General features: G+C 33.0%; 5 protein-coding genes across 5 annotated transcripts; 3 read left to right on the plus strand and 2 right to left on the minus strand.

Moving 5' to 3' along the window:
- Window positions 1-752: 752 nt before the first annotated feature.
- Window positions 753-1,954, minus strand: LOC123213558 (transcription factor WER-like). The gene is made up of 3 exons (XM_044633017.1): window positions 1,553-1,954; window positions 1,283-1,412; window positions 753-1,176 (listed from the first exon to the last, which is right to left on the minus strand). The coding sequence occupies exons 1-3, from the start codon at window positions 1,773-1,775 to the stop codon at window positions 825-827; spliced, it is 705 nt and encodes a 234-aa protein (XP_044488952.1). The 5' UTR covers window positions 1,776-1,954; the 3' UTR covers window positions 753-824.
- Window positions 1,955-4,554: 2,600 nt separating this feature from the next.
- LOC123213878 (NADPH-dependent alkenal/one oxidoreductase, chloroplastic-like) lies at window positions 4,555-7,416 on the minus strand. The gene is made up of 4 exons (XM_044633503.1): window positions 6,994-7,416; window positions 6,366-6,689; window positions 5,512-5,671; window positions 4,555-5,066 (listed from the first exon to the last, which is right to left on the minus strand). The coding sequence occupies exons 1-4, from the start codon at window positions 7,384-7,386 to the stop codon at window positions 4,801-4,803; spliced, it is 1,143 nt and encodes a 380-aa protein (XP_044489438.1). The 5' UTR covers window positions 7,387-7,416; the 3' UTR covers window positions 4,555-4,800.
- A 431-nt stretch (window positions 7,417-7,847) lies between these two features.
- On the plus strand, window positions 7,848-10,637 carry LOC123213879 (uncharacterized protein At4g28440-like). The gene is made up of 3 exons (XM_044633504.1): window positions 7,848-7,996; window positions 8,686-8,928; window positions 10,054-10,637. The coding sequence occupies exons 2-3, from the start codon at window positions 8,706-8,708 to the stop codon at window positions 10,242-10,244; spliced, it is 414 nt and encodes a 137-aa protein (XP_044489439.1). The 5' UTR covers window positions 7,848-7,996; window positions 8,686-8,705; the 3' UTR covers window positions 10,245-10,637.
- Window positions 10,638-14,095: 3,458 nt separating this feature from the next.
- LOC123213600 (polygalacturonase 1 beta-like protein 3) lies at window positions 14,096-16,442 on the plus strand. Its single transcript, XM_044633073.1, has 2 exons — window positions 14,096-14,294; window positions 14,377-16,442. Exons 1-2 carry the CDS (start codon window positions 14,220-14,222, stop codon window positions 16,201-16,203), a joined length of 1,902 nt encoding a protein of 633 aa, XP_044489008.1. The 5' UTR covers window positions 14,096-14,219; the 3' UTR covers window positions 16,204-16,442.
- A 5,242-nt stretch (window positions 16,443-21,684) lies between these two features.
- On the plus strand, window positions 21,685-23,144 carry LOC123213358 (transcription factor bHLH167-like). Its single transcript, XM_044632775.1, has 3 exons — window positions 21,685-21,843; window positions 21,920-22,240; window positions 22,842-23,144. The coding sequence occupies exons 1-3, from the start codon at window positions 21,712-21,714 to the stop codon at window positions 22,908-22,910; spliced, it is 522 nt and encodes a 173-aa protein (XP_044488710.1). The 5' UTR covers window positions 21,685-21,711; the 3' UTR covers window positions 22,911-23,144.
- The last annotated feature ends 3,675 nt before the right edge of the window (window positions 23,145-26,819 follow it).

The raw sequence follows: 26,819 nt of genomic DNA on the forward strand, positions 1-26,819 counted from the left end.
TTAAAAGCAGCAGCAAGAGATGAATTTGCCCGTTGAAACATGAGAAAATGAAAAGAAGAAGAAGCAAAAGGGCACATTCTCTCTGTAAAGCAGGAGAGGCAGCTTTCAAAAAGTATCGAATTTGAGTCATTGACATTTAATGCAAAGCAAAGGCCATTTAATGATACTCTTCTCGCGACAACATAAAATCTTGGCATGGCTGCTTCCTCTAGTCTTTACCTGCTTGTACTGTTTTTAAAAATTTGCCGACTGGAAAGTAAGAAAATTTTCGCCAGCGTTAACAGAGCAAAATAAATTTAGTGTTCATTCATCAATTCATAATCATTGAATCAGATAAATAAATTTTATCTTAATATATCATTAAAAAAAACTTAATTTTATATTCTTTTATACATTAAACTTTGTTATTTGTAATTCAAACTATTCCACCAGGGTGTCTGGTCATGGATTGAGTACTCTGTCTTGGGAATTTCATTACACACGTTCTGGTTTCCGCATTGGTCTTTACAAATCCAAGCATCTTTCTAGTTCTCTTATCAAGAAACTAGGTTACTGACCAGCCCACCCTTGAAAACGATAATACAAATTTGGAGTCTCACTCTGGCTTAAATTATTTGAGGTTTCACGTGAATGGAAACAATACCCAAATACAGACTAATTTAGGATGCATGTGAAATACTTTTATAGTCTTTATTTATAGTTGAAAGCGACCATGAAGATAATTTAACAATATGTAATGCTAACCACAAAAATAAAATGCAAATACCCATCAGATTAAATTAATTAATGACAATAACCAGTTTGTTCCTGGAAAGAAACTAGTTCTAGTTGTTTTGAAAAAATTGATCAAGAGGGTTTTCATCTAGAAATTCCATAAAACATGGGCTGTAAAGATTTAAGTAGAACTCAGTAGGAAACAACAGCGATTCTTTATAGCAGTTGTTGTTCATCATTTCCGGTTCCCAGTTAGATGCCTCAGTAGAATCTTGATTCTCCACGATTTCAGCAGTGTTTTGCATATGTTCAATTTTGTGGGTGTCTTCTGTCTGGAATGACTCTGTTTTCGAGGAGCTCACTTGCTTTTTGATGCCAAGTTTCTTGCGGAGGTGAGTGTTCCAGTGGTTCTTTACTTGATTATCTGTTCGTCCCGGCACCCGCCCGGCGATCAGAGACCACCTGAACAGCATTATTAATCGGTTAACAGCTTATTTTAGACTGTAATGCTACACAATAAACTTGTAATTTATTTACTTTGGATGAACAAAGGAGGAAAAGAACAAACCTATTTCCGAGGAGCTTATGGAGTCTTATAATGAGGTCTTCTTCTTCTTCAGAGAAATCTCCATGTTTCACATTGGGGCTCAGATAGTTCAACCACCTTAACCTGCAGCTCTTCCCACACCTCCTCAAACCTTCTCCCCATGTAACATATCCATCAACAAAAAAAAAAAACCAGAGATTATATATCTTCCATATATTACAGCACTTTAAATAACATACACAGTTCAAGTTCATAACTTTATTAAATGTGACATTTCTTGACACTCCTTACCAGTCAGCTTAGGGATGCGATTCCAGTGCCCTCTTCCATGCAGCCTTATGTGTTCAAGCAGAATCTTGTCCTCCTCCTCTGTCCATAGCCCTTTCTTATACTCATTCCTTGCCACCATCTTTAGTTTCACTGGCAGAGAGTTCTCAACTAGCTCTCCTCTCTTTGGAAGGCCCTGGGATTTTTTAACTCTTTGTTTAGTTTTGGGTAGTTTCACCTGGGGCATGCTTAATTTTTTTTTATCCTGTAGAGCTAGCTACAAGAATACTACCTCAATTATTTATGGCAATGTCCCTTGGGTAGATAGATCTCCTGGCATCATCCTCGTCTTGTAAGTGGAAATCCTGTCGACCACTCACCTTTCTCTACTCTATTAAATTGGACATTCTTTTTATTTTTCCCTTTTAATTCGTGAACCTTGTGAAAATAACAACTCATTTGCCTCCTAAAACTGCTGTTTATTTTGCACTGAATCATTCAGTATATTTTCAATTGGCCAAAGGACTATTTCCCACCCAAGGTATGCTGCATTCCCAAGTTTCGTCTCTTTAACTTTGATAATCTCAAATGCCCACCTATTAGCAATTAAAATTAATGGTAGTAAAGGTAAAATTATCATTTTTTCTATAATATTAAAAATAAACTAAAATATAATCTCTTTCTGCCCCCCTAAACTTTAAAAACTAAAAGTTTCCCCTAGCCTAAGTTTTAAAAAATGACAGTTTCGCCCTAAGGTTTCGTTTCGAGATCTCCAACGTCATCTCCGGTGCCATTGCTGGCGATCTCTCCCTCCCAAAGCGTACTCTCTCTCCTCCCATTTGGACATTCGATCGGTGTTGAAAGATCCATGGAAGGCGAAGAGCTTCGTTGGGGAAGACGAAGCCCAGACGAAGACCAAGGTCGTCTTCGTCTGGGAAGACAGTCGTCTTCCTAAAGGTCTTCTTTTGGGAAGACAATCGTCTTCGTCTTCTCATACGAAGATGACAGCTTTGTCTTCGTCTGAGAGGACGAAAAACTTCGTCTCTCTCAATGAAGTTCTTCGTCTTCTACGACTCCTCCGACGCCGATAGGGGGTCTAAATGGGTGGAGAGAGATTGTCAAAGGAAGAGGAAGCTTCAGGACATGCAAAGAACACTCGACCCCGGTGAAATGGATTTAGGAAAGCACGTGCCAGCAATGGAGTCGAAGATGGCACCGGAGATCTCGAAACGAAACCCTAGGGGAAAACTGTCATTTTTTAAAACTTAGGCTAGGAGAAACTTTTAGTTTTTAAAGTTTAGGGGGGCAAAAATAGATAAAATTTTAAGAAGTTAGGATTCCGTTAATTTTAACTGCTAATGGATGGGTATTTGAAATTATCAAAGTTAAAGGGGGAAACGGGAATGCAGCATACTTTGGTGGGACATAGTCCTTTGGCCTTTTCAATTCTAAATTTGGCTTATTGCTTGTGCGTAGCTATCAGCACAGATGGCACACAAGCTGTTTCATTGTTTTTTTCACCTTATTCACTCACGGCCTCATCGATCCTGACTACCTGTCTTCTTTGCTGGCTTTTACTGGCCTTCAACGTCGAGCAAAGTGAGCAACCCAGTAAACTATCAAATGTGTACTGTGTTAAAGCTGTGGAAAATAGTAAAGTTGCTTTTCAATGGCCATTCAAATAATTAGATTTTAATGTGAAAGATGTCAAGGGTTACCTGAAAGTGAGTTAAATTTTTTTTGACAATGACATCAACATTCAAGTGCCTTTTCCTAATATTCTCTTTATTCAATGGGCTCCTCTTTAATCTTTATTTATCCCTTTCCCCTAATCGGGAGGATGCATGTGACTTAGAGATGACATATGGTGTCATTGTTCTCCTGCCATGTCCGCCATGGTGGTGATTTATCAGTGGAATAGTGCCCACAACTTTGTACGACTGGCTGGATTTTCTTGATTTCTTATGCATGACATATAACCAGTGACTAACCCTTTGTTGTGATCCTAAAACAATTGTCATTTTCCATTAGAATAATATTATACGTATTTATTTTGAGTATACATATATTAATTCAAAATCATCCAATTATATGATAACACACATCATAACTGCATTTATTTACGTACTCAAAATAAACATGTATAGTTTTATTATTTCATTAAGCCAAAAGCTTGTATTTTGAGTTATAAAGGATTCAGAGAAATGAATCATAGTATTTTAGAGGCAACCTTTACCACAAAAATCAATAATAAATTTGTTACATTCACATCTTCAATGTCTGCAATTACAACCATTAAATGCCCTCACAATTTTTGTGATAGTTTCTCGCCACCCCTCTTCTAAAATTAGTTACCATTACTAGTTTCGACAACCCAAATCTTTTGTGCCAAAGTTTGCAGGCCAGTTAATTACCATAAATGCTTATAATATTTTTGTATATGAAAGTGGCTTCATCAGCAAAATCCACAGAAAGTCCCTGACTGACTCCGTCAGGGGACCAGAAATGCATAATTGGACCACAAACCAAAGGTATTTGGACCATGGTTATCCCTGCGATGCATACATGTGAGACCACAAATCTTGAATGTGTTGCAATTTATGCATTATTAGCAATTTCCCCAGATTTTTCACTTACTATTTGCTGGCGAAACAATTTTCATTCAGGCGTAAAGAGGAAGAAGAATACTGTGGTATTGCAAAACTACCAACCAGGAAGTTCCAGGGGCACTGTTCCCAGAAGCCAAACTCGGTAAGATTTTGAGTTTATGTGAGACATGTACTGCACACTCCAGAATGCAAACAAAACATGAAGCCTTTCTGACTTCAGATTAGCAGAAAGCAAGTTTTACTATTGCTCATTTGTAAATGCAACAATCTGGAGCAAACCACATAATTCTAAACTTGACAATTCTCCATGATTTCAGCTGAAGATGCTGCACATGGGAACATTGATTTAGGGGAACCATAGGCCTTTCACCACATAACTGATAGTTGATTCCTTGCTAATTTCCTAGAACATGAAGGTTAGAGTAATTTTACATCCCTCAACTGGAAAGTATGTGCTTCCATTTGTTCTTCGAGGTTCTAAAATAGCATAGTCAATTACAAAAGGTAACTAGTAACTGTAAACTATTTCCCACAGTAAAGAAGGAAGATGATGAACACTAATGAACCTCATATATGTTGTACACTATCCTTACAGATTTCTACTCTTCGATGAGGGATAATATACATTACAAAATGGCCGAGTTTTTTTTCTTATCTGACATTTTAAGGAATTGGGTATATAACCACCTTTCCAGTAGCTCTGTTCGTTTCAATGTAAGAGAAAGCCTCAATAACCTGGCTGAAAGGAAATGGCCCCTTGGGGTCTATTACAGGCTTTACCTTTCCACTCTCTAGAAATGCATTTAATTTTTTCAGAACAGCTCCATTTGAAGTAACTACAAATCTGAAGCCTGGAGGTGTTACAGCACCTGTTAGGGCCACCACAGCACCCCCTTCTTTCACTACCTTTACTGCTCGATCACATTGCCCTGTCATTTTTTAGAATAAAAGGAAAATATTCAATCAACTGTTGCAACAAGGAAACCTTAATATAATGATGAACAACAAAAGTAAATCTAAGGCAGTATAACAGAGATTACAAATACATTTTGAGGACTGATTTAGGTTGATGTCTTTAAAATAAGATAATAGGTTAACTCTAGCAATGGGAACATCGTAACTGGTTCAACTATATTCACTTTATTCAATATTCAAAATCTTGAAATATGGTGGCATGACTTTCTTCATTCTTTGAGTACTTATAATCTTCGTTCTCATATTTGTTATATTGTTTACAGTTTCATGACCAAGCTAGTTAACAGAAAACCAGAGAGAACAAGGGGAAAACTCAAAACTCAAGTACTTTGAGAATCTCTTGCCGATAGAAGTAAAGCTGTTGCCCACCAACAAGAAGCAATTTGTGAAAATTCTTACCAATAGCATCATAGACCACATCAAACTTTTCTGGCAAATCTTCAATATTTTCTTTGGTGTAGTCAATAGCCAAATCAGTACCCAAGCTCTTCAAAAGTTCCAAGTTTCTGGTTCCTGAAGTTGCGGCAACTTTTGAAGCACCAAATACTTGTTTTGCTAGCTGGACAATCAGAAAAAATATTATAAGTTGAATAAGGTATATAAAAAGTATAGGATATATGTTTCCATATTGCATTCAAAAATTTTGATAACTAAATGCTTCACTGCTCATTTAAAGTAGGCAAAACCAATTAAATTTACTGCCCCAGTTTACTAATTGTTTCATCATCATTTACATATACAATAAGTCAATCTTTCATTAAAATCTGAGGTACAATTGGATGTGGAATATCACAATAAGCTACTCCCATCCATTAGGTTTACATGAAAGACTTAAGACATCACAATTGTTATGCTTTCAAACTCTAACTAGGAGAAAGTTAACCCAGAATGTGTTAAGGGAAGCCAGATTCAGGTGAAGATGAAAAGAATCAAAACTTTTGATAACTACCAGAGATGGAGGAATGTTGTTAGATGAACTTAACAAAGTGAAACCGAACCCATCTGAGAAATTAATATGTAGCATAAATAGCAATGAACATGAAGGAATAAAATGGTGAGGATATCATATGTAAAATGAGTGAGACTGTTCAATCCTGTATCTAGAGCAAATGGGTGTTGACAGAAGACATCATCTAACTACAAAGAAATTATCCGATATTACTGATGCAAATGAGTTACTTGTCATCAGTCAGGAAATTTTTTTTTGATAGTTTCAATTGTAATCACATAGCATTAGCCAACATATATTTTACCTGAATCACCAAGCTTCCAACACCACCAGAACCATTCAAAACAAGAATAGATTTACCAGCAGAGAACCCAGTTCTTTCTAGACCCTCATAGGCCGTCTCAATAGCAAGAGGAAGGCCAGCAGCCTGAACAAAATCCAAATTTTTTGGTTTCAGTGCCAATAACTTTTCTTCAACTGCGGTGTACTCGGCTAAGGAGCCAAATTGTTTCGGCCCTTCCAGTGCCTTCTCATTTATGTCCCCATATACCTCATCTCCCTCCTTAAATTCCTTCACTTGACTGCCAACCTTGACCACCACACCAGCTACATCATACCCTGGAACAGTCTATAAAGAAACCAAGTTAAAGAAGAACCGCATTAGCAAACAAAATAGCAATATACCCTTGAATGCATATTATACTTGTTTATCAACTTAACATCTATTTTAATATCAGTTATCAAAGATACTAGAATATCTGTCACAACATAATGTTATAGCACCAGTTACTCAACAAGCATTTAACATGACAGGATAAAGCTCTAGATTGCTACAACATAACAAATGAAAAATACCAAATTCTCAAGCTCTATATTGCTATGACTGTCTCTAATTACTTCAAATACGCATTACAGAAGAAATATTAACACACCGGGAGGGGAGAATCGGTGGCCTTGAACTTGCCCTGTCTTCGCTTAGCATCAACAGGATTAAGAGCCGCAGCAACAACCTTGATCAACACCTGATCTTCCTTCACTTGAGGCACAGAAACTTTCTCATCAAATTTCAATACATCGACTCCTCCATATTCTCCATACACCCACGCTTTCATTTCACTGGGTACACTACTCACCTTGGTGGCCTCAGTGGATGCAGGAGCAGCTTGTGAATTTGCTCTAACTCTTAGAGGAAGGTAAGACGATGACGCTCCGTTAACGTTGACAACGTTTTTCCTTCTATTTTCCCGGAAGGCGAGGGAGAACCTCTGAGAAAATGAGTGGAAGCTTGTGAATTTAGAAGGTGCTGATGCTAGTATGGTTTCCATTGGTTCTAACGGTTGTGCCTGCAGCAGCTTATCTCTTATGCTATCTTCGTCTTGCCTTTCAACTTCATATTTTCTAGCGCCACGTGTCACACAAATATCAGTTATCGAAACGCAGCGTTTGATAGTCTGTGTCAGTGTCAGTGTCACCTTTGAAGCAGCAGCCACGTGTTCGACTAGAATGAAAACTTATCTTTTATTCAATTTATTTGATTGGATTTTAAACCGGTTCAGCTCCAAACCCGATTTCCAGTTCAGTTAAAGAAAAAGAGGACCGGTTCGGTTATCCGTTTTGAACACCCTAGACCCGCTGGGATTGGTTCATAGAAAATGTCAACAGTTTCATTACTCTTGAGTCACTTTAAGAGAACCAGTAGCACGTGTTCGAATAGCATGCAAACTTTATCTCTTACCCGAGCAATTTTCAGGCGAAACGCACGTGTACAGAGTAGATTAATTTAATAAATTCAAGATCGACGGTCTATATTGAATACAATCTGTCTCCATCAACACCCTACTGACAGTTGACGGCTACGTTTCTCAATCAATAAAGTCTCACTCACTCACCCTCTCCACATTCAATTTTCAAGCCATCTCTTCTCTGCAAAGAAAGGTTTTTTCAACCCTAGTTTTTCGATCTCATTCGCAGCTTTTTTTTTTTAATTTTCTATTCTTGTTTTGTGCTAGTTGCTTATTATTTTTGTTAGAAATTTAAATGTTTTATGTGTGAGAGTGTTTATGTATCATTCTTTCTTCTGATCTGTTTATATGGAGTTTATATACAACATATGGAACGAAATTTAGGGATTTTTATGTCTTTTAATAGATGGTGATCTACAATGTCTACGTTGACTTAAAATAATTACGAGATTTACACAATCCCTATGTTCGATCCATGAATATATGTTTTCATTCATGCTTTTTTTGGATAAGTTAATTTTAACATGACCTTCTTGGAATTTCTGTTTTGATGAGAGAATGTGAGTTTGAGAAAGTAAAGAAATTGAAAAAAGTTGCAAAGCCTATATAGGATTTTGTTTTCCACAATAACCAAGTGTCCGAAGTACGAGTTTTGTTTACTGTTTTAAGGAACTTTTGAGATATTTATTGGAAGGATTTTGAGATTTGCACTTTCCCTATTTTTTGTATTTGTCTAAATTTGTGTTATTTATTTTCTGAAGTTTTGTGTCCCATTGATTGGATGGAAGATAGTGTAGCCGTTTAGGTCCCTCTGACTTGTGTTATTTGTTGGTTCATCTTCTTGAATTTGTTTTTTAGTTACTAATTCTTTTTATTTGACAGGTTTCATAGCTTCATTAAACATGGCTGAATCAAAACCAGGATTGAGGAAACCAGTTTTCACTAAGGTTGAGCAACTTCGTCCAGGCACTAGTGGGCACACTCTCACTGTTAAGGTTGTTAGTACCAAGATGGTATTGCAGAAGGGTCGTGCTGATGGTCCGCAAGTACGTCAGATGAGAATTGCTGAATGCCTGGTTGGAGATGAGACTGCGATGGTTATCTTCACTGCTAGAAATGATCAAGGTATGTATCTCCTATACTTGTGTGGGTATGTATAGATTAATGGGATAATTCTAGTTAAGTTCATATGCACAAATTGTGAAGCTTTTAGACCAATTGAACTTCAGCATTTGAGAACACATTTGACTTGAAAACTAATATGCAATGTGAATAACTCATGTGACATGTAATCTTGACCATTTGACTAATATTAATATTACGGGGGACAATCAATAGTTACTTTTTTTATTTTAGTTAATAGCTCTGTGTATTATTTTGCAATTGCTATTTTTTGCTGTTTCATGAATTGTATTTCAACTTGGGAGCTTACATTTCTGCTTATCATGCTTGTGCGTTGAATATAAGATTTCCTCGGAACTTTGGAGTTGATTTGCTATCCTATAGTGCAAATAGGATATTATGTGTTTGGTCATGTGAGAACTTTATAATCTTCTTACAAGTGCATGCAGTTGATTGGATGGTGCTTCTTATCTTAGTATTGCTAAAATGAGGACTGAGGACTGGGAAAAGGAATAATGGTATGCTAGTACGACCATTGAATATATGATGTCCTTGGAAATCTGAAGTTGATTTGCTACTTATCAGCACAGATAGGATATTATGTAATGACAAAAGAAAACTCTAGTCAAATCCATTGATCATGTCAGAACTTTATAATATTTTTAAAAGTGCATCCAGTCGGATTGGATATTGCAGCTTTTCTCAGGGTTGCTAAAATTAAGAATGAGAGAAGGAATAATGCTATACCAGTACAACCATTGAACAGGATAACCACACAATTTAACAGTCATATAAATGAGGTTCATGAATCTTGTTGATATGAACAATAGTGTTAATGACTTGTGTTTTGAACTTCCCTTGAGTCATACTAGGTACTCTGTCCAAGAGTGATTTTAAGTTAAATGCATTTTGCAAGATGCAAATGGTTGAAACATCTGAAGTTGTCTGGTCCGTGTTTTGAAGTGTTAACTGTGCCTATTTATGATTTTAAAACTTGATACTAGATGTAGTTAATATTTATGCATCTTGCTTTCATTATGTTGTGAAAGTAGCCACCAAAACTATGGTATTTGTTGTGGACTCCTTAATATCTGTTAAATCTTATAAATGTTGTTCATTGTTGGTTAGTGGACTTGATGAAAGAGGGTAGTACTGTAGTACTGCGCAATGCAAAAATTGACATGTTTAAAGGGTCAATGAGGCTTGCTGTGGACAAGTGGGGTCGGGTTGAAGTTACTGAACCTGCTAGTTTCACTGTGAAGGAAGATAACAACCTCTCACTGATTGAATATGAACTTGTGAATGTTGTAGAAGAGTGACTTTTTGGAGAGCGATCACTTACTACCTTGTGACCAAAGAATAAATAACACCGGCGTATCATAGTACTGTTGTCTATATGGCATCTCATGTCCAAAACGCTTTACTGTTAGGAAGAAGAAATCTGGAAGCTGGTAGTACCCAAGTTGCTTTCTAACTTTGCAGCAGATCCAGTTGAACCTTTTGGTTGGATCTCCAAACAGGTGGTGATGGCTGTAAGTTGATGAGTTAAAGCAGCTTTCAGAACTGGTTTTGGCTTGTTTATGACCTATTTATTTTTGGAAGTTAGACTGAGTTTCAATATTGCTTCATGCTTGAAGAGATTTTATATCATGAAATGTATGTTTCTGTACTTTATATAATTAAGTGTGGTCTGGGCCTGCTTAAGTTATCTATTTTTATGGTCTACTTATCTCTCCATTACTGTTATGCATATAGTACTGGAAATCGAAGATCAGGTGAAATGGGAATCCAAATAATTCATGACAGAATCATTTTAATATGCCCAATTAATTTAGATGTAAAAGCTACAAATATGTGTTTTGAAAATGTGGTCGAGGTCATATACCACAGCTAATTCATGCATTTGCTGTAGATGCTAGTATAGGATATAGAAGACAGAGAACAGGCTTAGAGAAATAGATGTTCTGAAATCAAGTGAGCAAGTTAATTTCAATGGCATAACAAGTTCCAAGGCAAATTAATGTCTTTGAAAAAGATTTTAACCTATATTGTTTTATTAATAAAATTTGTTCTATTATCACTTAAACTATCTATTTTATTTTATGTCCACTTTTTTGTGAAAATGCTTTCACTTTGAATCATTTCTATTGAACTGATAAAAGATTTCTGATAATATTGGATTCAAAATTTGATATGGAATCTGTCAGTACCCGCCCAATATTCAATTACACTTGTCATTTATTCCTCCCTTGAAGACTGTCGTTTATAATCACAAAAATTCTTTGAGTCTTTCCGGCCCCCCAAAACAACTGCAAAGCTGATGTTTCTCTTATCTATCAAATCAAATTTGCCGGCTGCACACACATCAATAAAGGCCTAGAACAAATATCCATAATGCCCTAATAAAAAAAAATTGATTAAAATAACCTAAAAAGTTTGGCCATTCCAATTCCAAAGTTCCTGCCACCTACACTAAAACATCATCATGAAAATTTTCTGCACCTGATTTTGCTTTTGTATTGAAGGCTAAAGCCGCATTGGTAATGGGCAGTCACAAAACTCCAGATATTTGCTTTATAACTAGTAACCGAAACCTGCAAAGAAGGAATCAAAGTACAGAAAAGGGTGGGCTCCTGCCCTTTCTGTCTGTCATACACGTGCCTTCCTTTGACAAATGACATCAGCTCACTGCGATACTCTGCAGAAAACCCAAGTGTAATAAAAATATTTCTATTTTTTATGTGGGAACAATTCCTGGAGTTTGTAGAATTTTTCTAAAATTTTATCTTAATTAATTTTTTTTTTTAACTTAATTACCACCTTTGCAAAAAATGGCTGTCCAAATGTGGAAGCACATGATCATAGGAAACCACTTGAAGTTTGAAATCAATAGCTATCTACCGCGTTTTGTTCCAGAAAATTTACATAAAAAAAATCCTGTAACATTGAGACTCTTATGTTGAAAATACACATGATTAAGCTCAGCATCCTGCTGCAAATTCGCATTTAACCTATGTTTATCATCAATCACCATCGATTATCAATTAGTTTAAGTAACAAATTAACTTTATAATGATGTCATGAGGGTGCCTTGTAATGGTTGGGGACTAAAACAAGTTGCTTCTTTTTGCTGCACATTCTAGAAAGATTCTGGATGTGATCAGAATTGAACAGAGTTTGCACAGAGAAATAAAAACGCGATTTGGGATTTTGATCTTATCAGAACAAGATGCATCTTTTGTTAAGTCGGTTCTCAAACTTATCAAAAAATTGGGCATGCGGTTTACTTAATATTGCATTATTCTTCACATGGTTTACAGACATGAAAGATGGTCGAATGGCTTAAAAAAAGCATGAATCAGCAATGGCAATTTATGTAAGGATATTATTCTCCATTCAAACTATATTGAGAAACAAGAACCATATCTCTCCTTTTTGGGAAATCATCAGAGTCGGTGATGGAAGAAGGGAAGACAATGATAGAAAGAGAGGCGAAAATGGGGTAGGCAGCATATCAACCACCACAGCGCAATAGCATGTTATTATTAGGAGCAATCCTGGAATTCACATCTGAAGTTGGCTGGTTGCATGAATTTGTAGATCTATGTAAATTAGATACCAGAAAATAGAAAAATCTTCATATTCTACAGTTGGATAATACGCGGGAAAGCACAAATGAATGGCACACGATAATTATCATGCATTTATCGCATTCACTCCAAAATTGTTCACTGATTGAGACAATTTTTTATTTCTTAGTTTCTATGACAGGACCTTCACGTGATGCAGGAGTAAACCTATCTTAATTTGGTGCATTAATTATACCTCTTGTGTTTATCCAATCTTTTGTCACCCATTTAAGTATATAATTTAGAGTTTTAAATAAGATGGATCAAGGTAGCAACAATATATAATTTAGAGCTTTAAACGAGATAAACTAAGATAACCACAATTTGGAATTTGAATTGACTTCAAAAAAATAGATTAAAACAAGATTTTTAACGTGTTTTAATATGATGATTAAAATGTTTACTTCCACAGTATAATTGTTAACTGGTGTGTATTTTATAAATGATTAATACAATAAACAATACGAGTTTGAGTGTTAGAATGCTAATACTCGACTCTAGGTTTTTTTCTCTAATTATTATCTCTTGATCTCCGTTCCTTGAATAGTCTTTCATATTTATAGAGTTGACGAGGAGAAGTTACATTCAATTTAAGATAATTAGAGAATTCATAATTATTCAAATAAGATTCTAATGATTTTTTTTTTATTTTAGCTAAATTAAAAGGCATTTCTACAATATTGAAAATATTTCGATTGGGAAGGTGCAAATAGCTTCCTATTGTCATTACTAATGAGGATATCTAGAAGATTTTGAACAAATTCTTTGCTAAAAAGAAGTTTTTTTATATTAGAAAATCTACCTATGATCAGTTCTAGACAGATGTTTGATATGGGTGAGCTAAAGCGTTACCTAGTCATTGGTTTTGATAATTCAGAGCTTTGAAGAAGTACTTCTCATGTTAAATTCTACATGTGCGAGAGAATGATATAGTATAGGGCTTTGAATTTTTACGGGGAAGTTGTGAGCTAACAAAGGGTGGGTTTGGGGCATGGGGAATGGGGATGTCCAAACTAGAGTGGAGACACATGGCATGGCTGAGAACAACAAAGAACAGGCTTTGTTATATGACTATAACTACAGCATTCGGATCACCCGAGAAGGCCTAAGGGGACGAAGGTCCTTGGAAATTAGCAACCCTGTGTTGATATAATAATTAATATACATTACATTAGTCTTCATAAACATCAATCAAGATTTTATTTTTGGAATGAAATTAAATTATATATAATACCAAAAAAAGAGTAGTGGAGTTGTAAGATTTTGAAAAGAGAGAGAGGACTAACCAAACCAAAGTTGAATGCAATGCAGGAAAAGGATCTACTAATTAATTCATCTATAATTATTGCTAAACTCGTAACTCTCCTCTGCATGACATGGCTGTCAATCAAAACCAAAGAAAGACATGCCAAATTGCCAATTCTCCTTTTATCCCTCTTCAAACAATGACTCAAATCCCAGAAATAAATACCATAAATAAATGACTCATTTAATTGATTCATACTCGAAAACAAAATTTGACTCAGGCTTTCGCGTTGCCAGCAAGCCTCATTAATCACCTTTAACACAAACTCATTCGCTCTCCCTCTCGTCTATAAATACTTGTATGTAGCCACAGACAAGCTCGCCAACATTCTCTCGGTGTTTAAATTAATAATATAAATAATGCTTAAACAAAAACAACTTAATCTCTTCTTCTTCTCTCCTGCTCTCTTCCTCCTCCTCCTCCTCTTCTTCAATGTAAGTTACTTATACTTAATCTTCCCATTTTTCTTCTCTTTTTTAATAATGGATTCTTACTTTGATTTCTTTCGCAATGCAGGTCAATTTCTCGGCTTCTTCCAGTGAAATTATTGCCAAACAAAATCCTTTCACACCGAAAGCTTATCTGCTTAGATACTGGGACAAAGAGATCCACACCAATTTACCAAAATCTACCTTTCTTCTCTCTAAGGCTTCTCCTTTAAATGCTGTCGACTCCTCTCATTTTGCCAAACTAGCTGCTCACAACACTCTCTCTTCCGTCCTTCCGTCCTTTTGCTCTGCCGCTAAACTCTTCTGTTTCCCCGATTTATCTCCCAGTCTCGAGAAGCATGACACTGGCGCCAACTTTGCTGTTTATTCCGACAAGAACTTTACCAATTACGGTACGCTTCGTCCTGGTGGAGTTGACTCCTTTAAGAACTACTCCGATGGAGAGAATCTTCCGGTCGACTCGTTCCGTCGATACAGCCGGGATTCAAGTGGTCATGAGGATCGATTTTCTGGTTATGCACTGTACGCCAATGTTGCAGACCAGAGCTTCAACACCTACGGAACCGGCGCCACCGGTAGCAGCGGTGATTTTAGCAGCTACGGCGGGGATGTCAATGTCCCTAATCTCCGATTCACTACTTACTCCGCCGATGCAGTCGGCCGGACCAATAAGTTCACCGCATACACCGACAACGCTAACGCAGGCAATCAGGACTTCACCGCTTATGGAAAGAAGTCCAGCGGATCCCCCAATGTATTTTCCAGTTACGGAAAAGGATCAAATGCAATGGGTTCGGGTTTTTCGGGTTACGGCGAGCGAGGCAATGGGGCTAATGACACTTTCATTTCTTACGGTGACGAAGGCAATGTTCCGACCAATAGGTTTAACAATTATGGCGACGGCGGCAATGCCGCAGTGGAAAGTTTCTCCAGTTACAGAGACGAATCCAATGTCGGTGAGGATTCGTTTCAATCTTACGCCAAGAATTCAAATTCTGCAAAAGTCAAATTTTCGAATTATGGCAAGTCGTTTAATGAAGGTACAGACATCTTTAAAGGATATGGCAAGGGCGCTAAAGGCCAAGCGGTTGGATTCAAGACGTATGGAGTTAACAACACTTTCAAAGATTACGCCAAAACTGGTGTGACTTTTGCCAAGTACAACAATGGTAGCTCTTCAACTTCTCCTAAAATGGCAGTCACCAGTGGCAGTTTGGTAAATAGATGGGTGGAGCCAGGCAAATTCTTTAGAGAGTCCATGCTGAAGAAAGGGACTGTAATGCCAATGCCGGACATCAAAGATAAAATGCCCAAAAGGTCCTTTTTGCCCCGAACCATTGTTTCGAAATTACCATTTTCCAGTTCTAAAATCTCACGGTTGAAGCATATCTTCCACGCCACTTATAATTCCGCCATGGAGACGATAATTAAGGACGCTTTGAGCGAATGCGAGAGGGCTCCCAGCTCCGGCGAGACCAAGCGATGTGTAGGTTCGGTTGAGGACATGATCGACTTCGCAACCTCAATCTTAGGCCGCAACGTGGTGGTCCGAACGACGGAGAACTTGAATGGATCGAAGAAGAAGATAATGATAGGATCAGTCAAAGGAATCAACGGTGGTAAAATTACTAAATCAGTGTCTTGTCACCAGAGTTTGTTCCCTTATTTGCTTTATTACTGCCACTCTGTTCCAAAAGTTCGGGTGTACGAAGCTGGCATCCTAGATCCCAACTTCAAGGCAAAGATCAACCAAGGCGTTGCCATCTGTCATTTGGATACGTCGGCGTGGAGCCCCACCCATGGAGCATTCTTAGCTCTGGGTTCGGGTCCGGGTCGAATTGAGGTTTGCCATTGGATTTTTGAGAACGATATGACTTGGACCACTGCTGATTAAAGTGGGTTATATTGTAGTCGTCTGGGTCATCTGGGTTCCAGCCGTTTGTTAAGATAAACTTAGCTGATGACGGCTCCTCCTCATTTGGCTCTTCTATTTCATGAAAATAGAGTTTGCTTATATGCAATTAAACTCCATTCAAACGCAACAATAACCAAGCAGCCAAAGGAGGACAGAGGGTGAATTGATTTGAATCTTAAATTCTTAAAGAAATAAACCGATGAACTAAAACTGAATTTGAAGTCACTGGGCACAATACAAAGGCTGTGATATGTTAAAAAAAATTTATGTCAAAAAAAAGTAATAATAGATTTTGTCTGAATTATCACCGAACTTAAAACAAAATCAAAGTTGAAACAAGTCTTAAAAACCGAAAGAAAGCAAGCCAAGCCTATCATTAGCGGAAAAAACAAAATGAAATTACGGATTCTGCCATTCTCACGGGATGTGTAATTTCCTTGAGGACGAAGATGGCTTTGAATCATTCCAACTGTGCGTGTTCAAAAGACTGGTCCCGGGACAACTGTGAAAGTACGTTTCATAAGATACGACAAATACTTGGCGGCCATTCGTGTTAAAGAATTTATGGTTGTACATGCATTTCTATATCTCATCACTTCAATACAGACTACATAATTTGTTTATAATCATATTTATCAATATTTTATGATATGATATGATACAAATAAAAAATAATATATATTATAAAATATATCAAATTAATATAATATAATAGATGTATCATACAATACGATATATATTACTAATATAAATTAATAAATTTTAGAATAAAATAATGATATAATATGAGTGTAAATGAAAAATTTTAAATTTTTAAAATTATTTGTGATATTTTTTAAAATAATGACATATCAATTAGATTTTTTTATTATTTTATTTTTTAAAAATTATAACATACGATACGATACTCAATATATAATATATAATATAGAAAATTAGAATTTTGATATACAATACAATATACGATTCAATTACTATACTTATAATTAAATATGTGTTATTGCATAGCAATATGTTGTATAATCTTGGGCTATTGATTAGATTAGCTGTATTGGAGCGCGTTTGTACAATTTTAACCAACAGATTTATTCGGATATAACCAAGTATATACTATAATGACAAGTCTGCCCTCATTAGTATTTTTCCAATGCTATGTATATAATTTTATGTATAAATAATGAAGTATTACGAAGACCCATATTTTATTCTATTTTCTAACTGTAGTAGAAATTATGAAGGCCCAAATAATTGACTACAACGGGCCAATAAATGAAGAGGTGTATATAGTTTTAGAAGAAATGGGCCTCTTGTGTAGAGGTAGCCCATAGAAACAAACCATTTGTTTGAGGGTTTCAGTTGCTTGTCATCTCTTCCAGATTGCTCCCTGTCAGTATATGGGTTTATTTATTTATTTATTTAATTTATTACCATTTTGTTGAATTTTAATAATGCTCAGTTGTGTTAAAGAATTCTTTAAGCTTGAACAGGGAATGTTTGGTGGGTTTTCAAATATATTATATATAGAATTGTTCTGGTGAAAAACTCTTATAAAAAAAATATATATAAGATAAAATACAAGCACCTCCAATAAATAATACCCCACTTAAGTAATGAAAGATCACATGTTAATATATTGACTGTCCATTCTGTCACATTTTTCACCATCAATTAGCCAGAGGAGAAGTAGACCTGTCTCCACCTCATCTTATTGACTCTTCATCCCATGGGCGTACATGGTTTGAAAATTGAAAACCATTTTTTAAGAATTTCTCAATTTAAACTAAACGATTTTACAAATCAAATTAAACTATAATTTTTAAATAGTTCGATCTGATTTTATAGTTTAAACCATCTCATCTTAGTGATTATAGATTTAATCATTATGTTTTAGATTTATCTATTCAATCAATACGATAGAATTCAAAGTTATCAGAAAGTGTATATGCATCTCCTTCCAAATTTATGTCGTTAATTGTTATGCTCATTCAATCGTCCATCTATTAACAAGTTTCAATTTTAACAAATCCCTATTTGTCGGAGTGATGCGCTTTGATCTCGACCTTTGGTGTAACCGCAGCTCAGTCTGAGTTATGGTCATAGCAAGTCCTTTTTAAGTAACGTGGTCAAATTAGCTATTAATTCAAATATCACAAATAAAATGTTGCATGATGTAGAAAATAAAAACAATCATTGTCTCCTGCTCATTGGTAAATTAAATCGATTCAAAATGATTTTATGAATTAGCATATTATAATAATAATAATATTATTATTATTATTATTATTTATGCATAGCATGTAAAAAGTCTTCCATGAGGCAATTGAATTAATCCCATTTAGTCAAAACGCATTTAATATGTTTGAAATGTTCTGCCTATTCACATTTGGAATTTTTCATTATCATGGGCCACCGCTTTCAATTGAAAAACGATATAATTCTCTAATTATTCCTCTAATTTATTTCATATTTTATGCAAATATATATATATATATTTATTAATTATAATAATAATAAAAATAAGACATTTATTTGATATATAAAATGTATGAGGCATCCTAGAATGACGTATGCTTAGATTGAGGAATCAGAATTTCGCCCCAGCGGACACGACACGCCTTGGATTGGCTCTCTGTAAACTTCTTCAGTTCTTCATCAAACAACTAGTCTGGGAGGCTAAATTCCTATTTTATCCTTTTTTTTTTTTAATTTGGAAATTTTTAATTTTTCATCTATTTATAAAAATTAATCATTAATTTATATTTCTAATAATATAAACAAATAACATCTAACTTTAAATTTTTTATTTTTTTTCTTTTTTTCATTTTACTTAAAACAAATTTAAAAGTCACTGTCATCAGTGATAATTATCTTCAAAATAGTCAATAAATGAGTGTTATCAATAATAATTAATTTTATTTTTATTTTTTTTATTTTTAATTAAAATTAATATAAATTAAAGATAAAATATATTTAATAAAATATTATTTAGTTGAATTTTCTTTATCTTTTTAATAATTTATAAAAAATTTAACAAATTTAATAGACATATTAAACAATATATTTTTGAAATGAAATTGTGCTTCATTTGGCCAAAAAGCACGATTATTTCACTTGCTTTTTATATATATAAAAAATACAAGTATTTAGAGTTTTGAAGAAATAATAATTAATGCACAGAAGCGCCCGTCCCATGAAACACATGACAAGATTTTTTGCATTATAAAATAATTAATTACACAAACATCTCTGATTTCTCAGGCCATGAATTTTTTTATAATTTTTATAATAAAATTCTTCGAGAAAAGGTTATTTTATTAGAATACTTCTTCGAGAAGACGTATACAGAAATTTACATTGATCGTTCCATAGAAAGAGGAGAAGAAATGGACCACAATACATCCCTTTCTAAATTTTTTCTTCTTTTAGCATGAAACGGTGAGTGTTGGCTGAAACTCACTCTTTTTATGCAAAACACCAAAACCTCCTCTTTGTTTTGAACAACAGCTAAACAACCCACCATTTTATTAACCATCTTGTGGCTCATGATTAATCAATTTTGTCTCAACATGACTATCCTTAGTCAATATTTATTCCGTCTGATCAATCTGATCTTTAGAACAACTCCAGTATCAACTGAATTCAGAACTTCAAATACCTGATAAAATTTGGAAAATTTACCGGTTTTTCTGAGTGAAAGCAACACTCATCAAACTTCACACTAGCTAAAAAAAAAAAGGAAAAATTTACCTTCTGACTTAGACACTCAAACCCTTTATGGTTGATATTAATTATTGCTTACAATCACACATTTTTTAGTGTGAAAAATCAAACTTTTGATGATTGTATGGTCAGAGAAAGGGATGACATCCACACCCAAAGGTTTTTATTATCTTGTCATTTGTTTTTTTGTTTAATCAAAGAAAACATGGAAAGGTAAATTTTTTTATATATAATTTGATCATATAAATAATATATTATTATGTAATTTAATAATTTTAAATTAAATATAAAATAATATTTAATTACATAATAATATATTATTTATATAAAAGAAAGAAAAGTTTGTATATTTAATATTGCTAGTATGATAAAGGCAAATGGGCTTGTGTTTAACAAAATTAACTCCAACTATTTTATGCAACAATCTGTCTGCTATTTTGCAAAAATTATTCGAAAAGAAATCTGACTTGTGGCTTGTTTGTCAAGGGAAACATCCAAATAAACCTAGTAAAAACATGTGTGATATGCTTCCCATGAAAGAACTTAAACCAGAAGGATCATTCAGACACGGAACTTATAATAAGATATTTATTTTGTTTTAACATTTTGGTATGAAAACAGTAGCCACGTTAGGGTGTTTTTCTCGGTTCTGGTCCCAGCGAGCACTGGTTAAGCGTGCTGTCGCCAATCTTTTATATTGACTCTTGACTTACAATTGGCATGAAGTTGGATAGTGGTCAGTGTCAAGGACCCAACTAATTCATTTGAATCTCTCTTTCTCTCTCTCATTTTCGGTTTAAAACCGAGGCCCATATGTCTGCTATCCATTGTCACCACAGAATATTTCAGTGGTTTAACATTTATCAAATCAAAAGTTTTATTATGATAATTTTGATCTAATGAATTTAGAGATTATAAATTTTTTTCGATCTTAACGAAGAAAAAATTTTCTGATAAAAATAAAAATAAAAACAAAAAAAATCTCTTTAATAAAAAATGAGTCAAAGATAAAGATATATTTGTCTTATCCGATCTTTTCTTATTACCATCCTTAATATTATCTAATTATTATTTTTCCATAGAGTAGAGTATTTAATATTTTGGGGGGTAGTTATCAGGTTTCCATTTATGTATCATTTATTTATTATCATTCCCACTATTTTTCACTATTTAAAAGCGAGGAACGAGGTCAGGTGATGATAATAATACTTTATTTGCGAGGTTTTCTGGAATTTGAACTAGAAAACATCATAAATTTCTAGCTTTTTTGTTGATTAATAAAATTTTCTGTCTTTAACTTTCGTTCTTTGGATGTAAATCTTTGTCAAATCACTCACAGTTTGTTATGCATGCATTTGCATCATAACAGGATCCCTGTAAATTCTGGAGAGAAAATAATGTTAAACTTACCCTTATATATATATACTGTTTGTTTCCATCTGAACATAAAGGAGAAGACTTTGTGTTTGTGTATGGAGTCAGGGATTGTTCATGTTGGTAGTTATAGTATAGTCTATGCTAAAATCATGTAGCACATGAGCACAACGGTAGCTAACTTCTTTCAAAGGAAATTCTCTCTCTCTTGCAGTAATTATCACAGTAACCTGTCTTTATCAATGATTCTAAAATATCTATGAAGAATTTATTTCTCTGGGTATAACTAGTCGAGGAGCTGGTATATATTTATTCGTTTCGACGTGGCTCATTTGCGTCCTTGTTTGTGTGTGTGAATCGCTTGGCAGAGAAAGCTTGAAAAGAGTAATATATATGGAACGGGGCAATGGAAATGGATCAGGGGCATCTAGACTTCAGCGAAACATGAAGGAAAGAGTCAGAAGAAAGCATATGAAGGAGCTTCTCTCCGAGCTTGCTTTCTTGACTCCTCTACAATCCTCTAAGGTGTGTATCCTTAATTAATTTCTAGTTTCTTTACTTTCAGATGAAGTTATGAAGATATCTGTGTTTTGTATTTTAGGTTTCAGCGACTGAGTTGTTAGAGAACGCCACCAATCATATAAAGCAACTGCAAGAAAGACTTGAGGAGCGAAGGCGCCGAAGAGCATTACTACTGAAAGAGATTAGTGGTGATGAAAATAAGAAGGCAAGCGGATCAAGAATACCTGTGCTCAACATAAGTTGTTCAGATTCTAGTTTGGAAATAAATCTGATCTGTGGGTTGGAGAAGAACTTCATGTTGCATGACATTATCAGTATTCTTCAGCAAGAAGGAGCCGAAGTCATCAGCTCTACTCAGTATAATACAGGCGATAGAGTCATATACGTAGTTAAATCCCAGGTATATATATTCATCTCTTTCTTTACCAGCTTTTTAAATGTCATGCATATCTCCTTCAATTCATTTTTTTTCATAAGATTATAAAGTGAAGAGTTGTCATTACTAGCTAATTTTGCTTCCTAGTGCTTTGTTTTATCTCTGTAACTTTAAATAATTTACATAATAATGATAAAAAGACCGGAAAACTAAGAGAGATTTCTGTATGATACCTCTATTTTCATTAAAGAATGATTTAGGTTACAAGATCAAAAAATGATAGACTGTCTGCAGTTGTTAACATAAAATATCAAACTTCACCTACTACAAACGTCGAATCTTCACACAAAATCAGCCTTCCATAACTGGAAAAGTGATATGAAAAAACCAGTCTTGACTGTGAGATAGAGAAGGAGAAGAAAAATGAAAACGAAAGACCGAGATGTGTCTTGTCTGAAGAAGACAAGTCTGGTAGGGTTTACTCAATAACCCAATCTAAAATATCTTCAGTAGCAAAACGTTGCGTTTTGTCAAATGCACCGTTTACCAGAAAGGAAAATGAGTTACCATGAAAGTATATTCATGTAAGTTTCAATGCTTTGTCTATATATCTCCATATTTACAGGCCATCAGTCCAAGGATTGGAGTGGAAACTACAAGAATTCGTCAGAGAATAAAGGATCTATGTTTCTGATATGTATCAGGCCAGAAGTTGTGGAACAAAAAGTCTTAAAGAAGATGAACCCTGCCGCTCCTTGGTGTTCTGTAATCTAAATAATCAGTTGTAAAGTGATATTACTAGGTACCTGTTGATAAATCAACTTGGTTTTAATTTAGAATAAATGTATGTTGTGTGAGTTCGCGGATGATGCGTTCAACTATGTAGAACATGCACAAGAAGTTGAAGTATTTCAGACCTTTCATGGCATCTTCTTCTTCGGCTTAGCAATCCTTTCATAACAGCACAGTGCTTCTTCTTCTGCTTGTTATAACCATAGTAATATTAATTATTGTTATATTCTTACTTAAAACATTAATTAACGTAGGAATAGTTAGTTTAACTTATTTACAGCTTCTACCTAGATTTAAATACATAAATAAATAACTTTCTAACATGATAATTTATATCATTCGATCATATGAGTTCGGGTTTTGAGTCTAAAACCTTCAATCACAACATAATTTAAAATAGAATTATATTAAAATTTCTCAACTTTAATCAAATCTAAAAATTTTTACATTAATGTAAATAATTCTAATTATGTGACAGGTCATATGGTTTAAAAACACAACATGATTGTTACATATCTTTAGTTTATAAAATATCCCAAAAATTATGAAATTTATCAAATAAAAAATTTTCATTTTATATATGGTAAAAAAAAAAAGTTTTAAATATAATATATTTATGAAATTGAAATTCTTTAAAAGTAAGTTAAGAAAATGTTTACAATGTAGTTATATTTACCAAAAAATATGATTAATATATACCATACTAATCAATATTTTTGTATGAAAATATGATTTATGACAAAATATTATCTATTTCTTGAGTCTTAACTACTCTTTTCCTTTTTTCAAAATTTATTTTCAATAATGGTTGTTTATATTTTTGTATTTCTTTTAATTATATTTATAAAATATATTGATGAAATTTATTACTAATATGATTTATTTATTTATATTATAATTATAAAAATTTTCCTTTTAAATTATTTTGTATTTTAAGTAAAATTTCTTGTACATATAATTATAGTTATCAATATCTTATGATACACAATACATATTCTATATATTATACGATACAGATGAAAAATGATACGTATAATGAAATGTATTATAATTAATACGATATAGTTGATGTATTATAATTGTTTACGTTAACTGGTTTTCACTAGATATATAAATCATATCATGTTAATGGATTAAAATAATTTCATTTTACATTAGAAAGATATTGCCTTAATGAACTATTTTAATCTTTTCAATATAAATTACCTTTATGATCTTTGAACCAAAAATCCTTAAAATATCATTACTAATTAACACTTAGGTCTCTTTTAATATTATTATTACTTCTAAATTTTATTAGTGAAGCTAGTTTACCCACCCAAAAAGATAAAGCTAACTATATTGTATACTTATAATGAAGCACTAAAACTTTGAATCACAATATCACACAATGTTACAGTTTTTTTTTTTTAACAATATAATTATTATGAATTAGTTTTTTAAAAATATTAAATCCGTTAAATGGGTCATTTTATATATAATCGGGTTAAATAGATTTAGGTTAATGTGTTAACCCATTTAATTAAACAGGTTATCATGTGTTTAATCGGATCTAATGTTTTTTTTTTTGGATTGTAAATTATCTTTTTAAGCATCAACCCTAATTTGCTTAACTTCGTATCGTATCTTATAAATGAGTCGAATAAAAAATTGCCAACCCTATATATATATATATATATTTGAAATTGGTTCCTCTGATATTAGTAGAACAACAAAATTTTTACATAATTATATAATTTTATTCCTTGCTTGATTAAAAAAGACGTTATTGATGTAATTTTCTAAGCTTGTAAAATAATAATAATAAGAGAAGAACCATGTGAAATGGAGACAGATGAGATTAAAAAGTGTTATAGAAATAGATAAATAAATTAAATAATATTAATAATTATATAGCAATAATTATTAATACAGTTATTGTCTTGAGACACTGGCATCGCTATGTTGCTATTATATTCAATAACTTGTAATCATATTTAATAGAAAAATATATGACAGAAAAAAGAATTAAAAAAAATAAAATAAAATACAAATGTATAAATATGACCCCTAGTATTCTAAATTTTTTTCAATGAACCGGAATATTTCTAGCATCGCTCAACGAGGAAAACTGATCGAATTTGCTCTTCCGTCAATGTGGAAACAAATATTCTTGAACTCGTGAAATTATGGCATATATATTCAAATCAACGTGACAGAGATGTTTTGCATGGTGCATTAATATACGAAGTTTTGTCCAATCAACTTACGTCTCTGTGGGCTTGTTTTTTAAAACCGTGTACCGTATTTTATATTGAAGGCCGTTTTATATTATACCATAAAATTTTTAAAAAATATAATTAATATATTATTATTTTAAAAAATATCAACAAAAATTTTATATACATTTTTATTATATCATTATTTTTACTAAAAAATATATTGATTTATATTGATAATATATATGTATTATAAAATATATATTATATTATATAATATATCTATCCTATCATATTAATTATTATATATTTTATAATATATATTATTTTTATTATATTATTATTATAAGATATTACTTTGAATTGGCCTACCAACGCCACCATTTGTTGGAACCATTATTACGTGCAATTAAAAGCCTGATGAGATTTTTCATCGGCATTATATCTATTTAAACAACAATGAAAGTCATTGTTAGCTTAGCTTAGCTATGTGGCTGCTAACTAAGTTGCTACATTTGAAAGAGATGACCCATCAGCAATAATATTAGTTACCTTTTCCCAGCTTATTTAATCTCAGATTTATTCCTTTGTCGTCACTGCATACCGTGGTGAATCACAAATAAAATAAAAGAGTTAATGTTAAATAAAAATAAAATATATTAAAATTAGTAAATAAATTTAAAAAATTAATGTAAAATTTTAATAATTATATTAATATTTTATATATATAAATAAAAAAATTTTCAAAATCTAAGGAAATCAATAACATTTTGTATACATCAAATTAAAATTTTTTAAAATTTAAGAGGTGTCAACCTCTCTTGACCCCACCTCGATTCGCCCCTAGCTGTATGCATGCATCTATGGAGGAAAACTTTCTAATTAAGTCTTGATTTATTATTATTATTATTATTTTCTTAAATGTTTTCTTTAATTATATTTAAGTTAAAGGGTTTTTAATTTTTTTCAAAACTTTTGTTTTATTTAGTAGGCAAAGTCAAATCCACCCTTATATATTTTGCAAATTTGTGGTGATTTGTTTATAGCCTTCATTGAATTTCCGAAAACCTCTTCAAATTTATATTAATACATCTAATATTTTCAAAAATTATGTTCACTCTCATGCTATTATATGTTATTAACACCTCTATTTATATTTATACTTTTTATTATTTTTTATTAAAAATAATATAATATAAATTAGATGTACAAAAATTATTTAATAAAATTTAGGAGGCAAAACATTATTTAGCTTGAGAGTTTTTAATCTTTTCAACAATTTTATAAAAAAAAATTGAACAGATTTTAATAATTAAATTACCAAAAGGGTGAAAAAATGATTTTTTCAAATTTAAAGAAAGGTACCTATCATTTCATCAAACCTTGAGTGTTCTGCCTATTATAAATTAGAAAAAGATTGTATACGCTTATTTAAAAAATAATAATATAAATATCGATAGATGGTACCAATACACTGCACGGACTGATGTAAATAAAATATTTAATTTATAATTTTTTTGATATTCTAACCGATGTGGTAGATAAAATGTCACCTCCCACATCAGTTTGTGCACTAAATCAATACCATCTATCAGTACTCGTTACATTACTTA

This window comes from Mangifera indica, chromosome 4 (genome assembly GCF_011075055.1).
Source record: "Mangifera indica cultivar Alphonso chromosome 4, CATAS_Mindica_2.1, whole genome shotgun sequence".
NCBI classification, from domain to species: domain Eukaryota; kingdom Viridiplantae; phylum Streptophyta; class Magnoliopsida; order Sapindales; family Anacardiaceae; genus Mangifera; species Mangifera indica.

What these genes read in the sequence shown, in the direction of transcription:
- LOC123213558 (XM_044633017.1), bottom strand. Translation starts at nt 1,775, where the DNA reads ATGCCCCAGGTGAAACTACCCAAAACTAAACAAAGAGTTAAAAAATCC. An exon ending in TCGCATCCCTAAGCTGACTG is followed by an intron (nt 1,413 to 1,552) that starts GTAAGGAGTGTC and finishes CATGGGGAGAAG; the next exon opens with GTTTGAGGAGGTGTGGGAAG. An exon ending in CATAAGCTCCTCGGAAATAG is followed by an intron (nt 1,177 to 1,282) that starts GTTTGTTCTTTT and finishes AATGCTGTTCAG; the next exon opens with GTGGTCTCTGATCGCCGGGC.
- LOC123213878 (XM_044633503.1), bottom strand. Translation starts at nt 7,386, where the DNA reads ATGGAAACCATACTAGCATCAGCACCTTCTAAATTCACAAGCTTCCAC. An exon ending in CCACCGATTCTCCCCTCCCG is followed by an intron (nt 6,690 to 6,993) that starts GTGTGTTAATAT and finishes GTTTCTTTATAG; the next exon opens with ACTGTTCCAGGGTATGATGT. An exon ending in TGTGGTCTATGATGCTATTG is followed by an intron (nt 5,067 to 5,511) that starts GTAAGAATTTTC and finishes AAAAAATGACAG; the next exon opens with GGCAATGTGATCGAGCAGTA.
- LOC123213600 (XM_044633073.1), top strand. Translation starts at nt 14,220, where the DNA reads ATGCTTAAACAAAAACAACTTAATCTCTTCTTCTTCTCTCCTGCTCTC. An exon ending in TCCTCCTCCTCTTCTTCAAT is followed by an intron (nt 14,295 to 14,376) that starts GTAAGTTACTTA and finishes TTCGCAATGCAG; the next exon opens with GTCAATTTCTCGGCTTCTTC.
- LOC123213879 (XM_044633504.1), top strand. Translation starts at nt 8,706, where the DNA reads ATGGCTGAATCAAAACCAGGATTGAGGAAACCAGTTTTCACTAAGGTT. An exon ending in CACTGCTAGAAATGATCAAG is followed by an intron (nt 8,929 to 10,053) that starts GTATGTATCTCC and finishes ATTGTTGGTTAG; the next exon opens with TGGACTTGATGAAAGAGGGT.
- LOC123213358 (XM_044632775.1), top strand. Translation starts at nt 21,712, where the DNA reads ATGGAACGGGGCAATGGAAATGGATCAGGGGCATCTAGACTTCAGCGA. An exon ending in CTCCTCTACAATCCTCTAAG is followed by an intron (nt 21,844 to 21,919) that starts GTGTGTATCCTT and finishes TTTGTATTTTAG; the next exon opens with GTTTCAGCGACTGAGTTGTT. An exon ending in TATACGTAGTTAAATCCCAG is followed by an intron (nt 22,241 to 22,841) that starts GTATATATATTC and finishes CCATATTTACAG; the next exon opens with GCCATCAGTCCAAGGATTGG.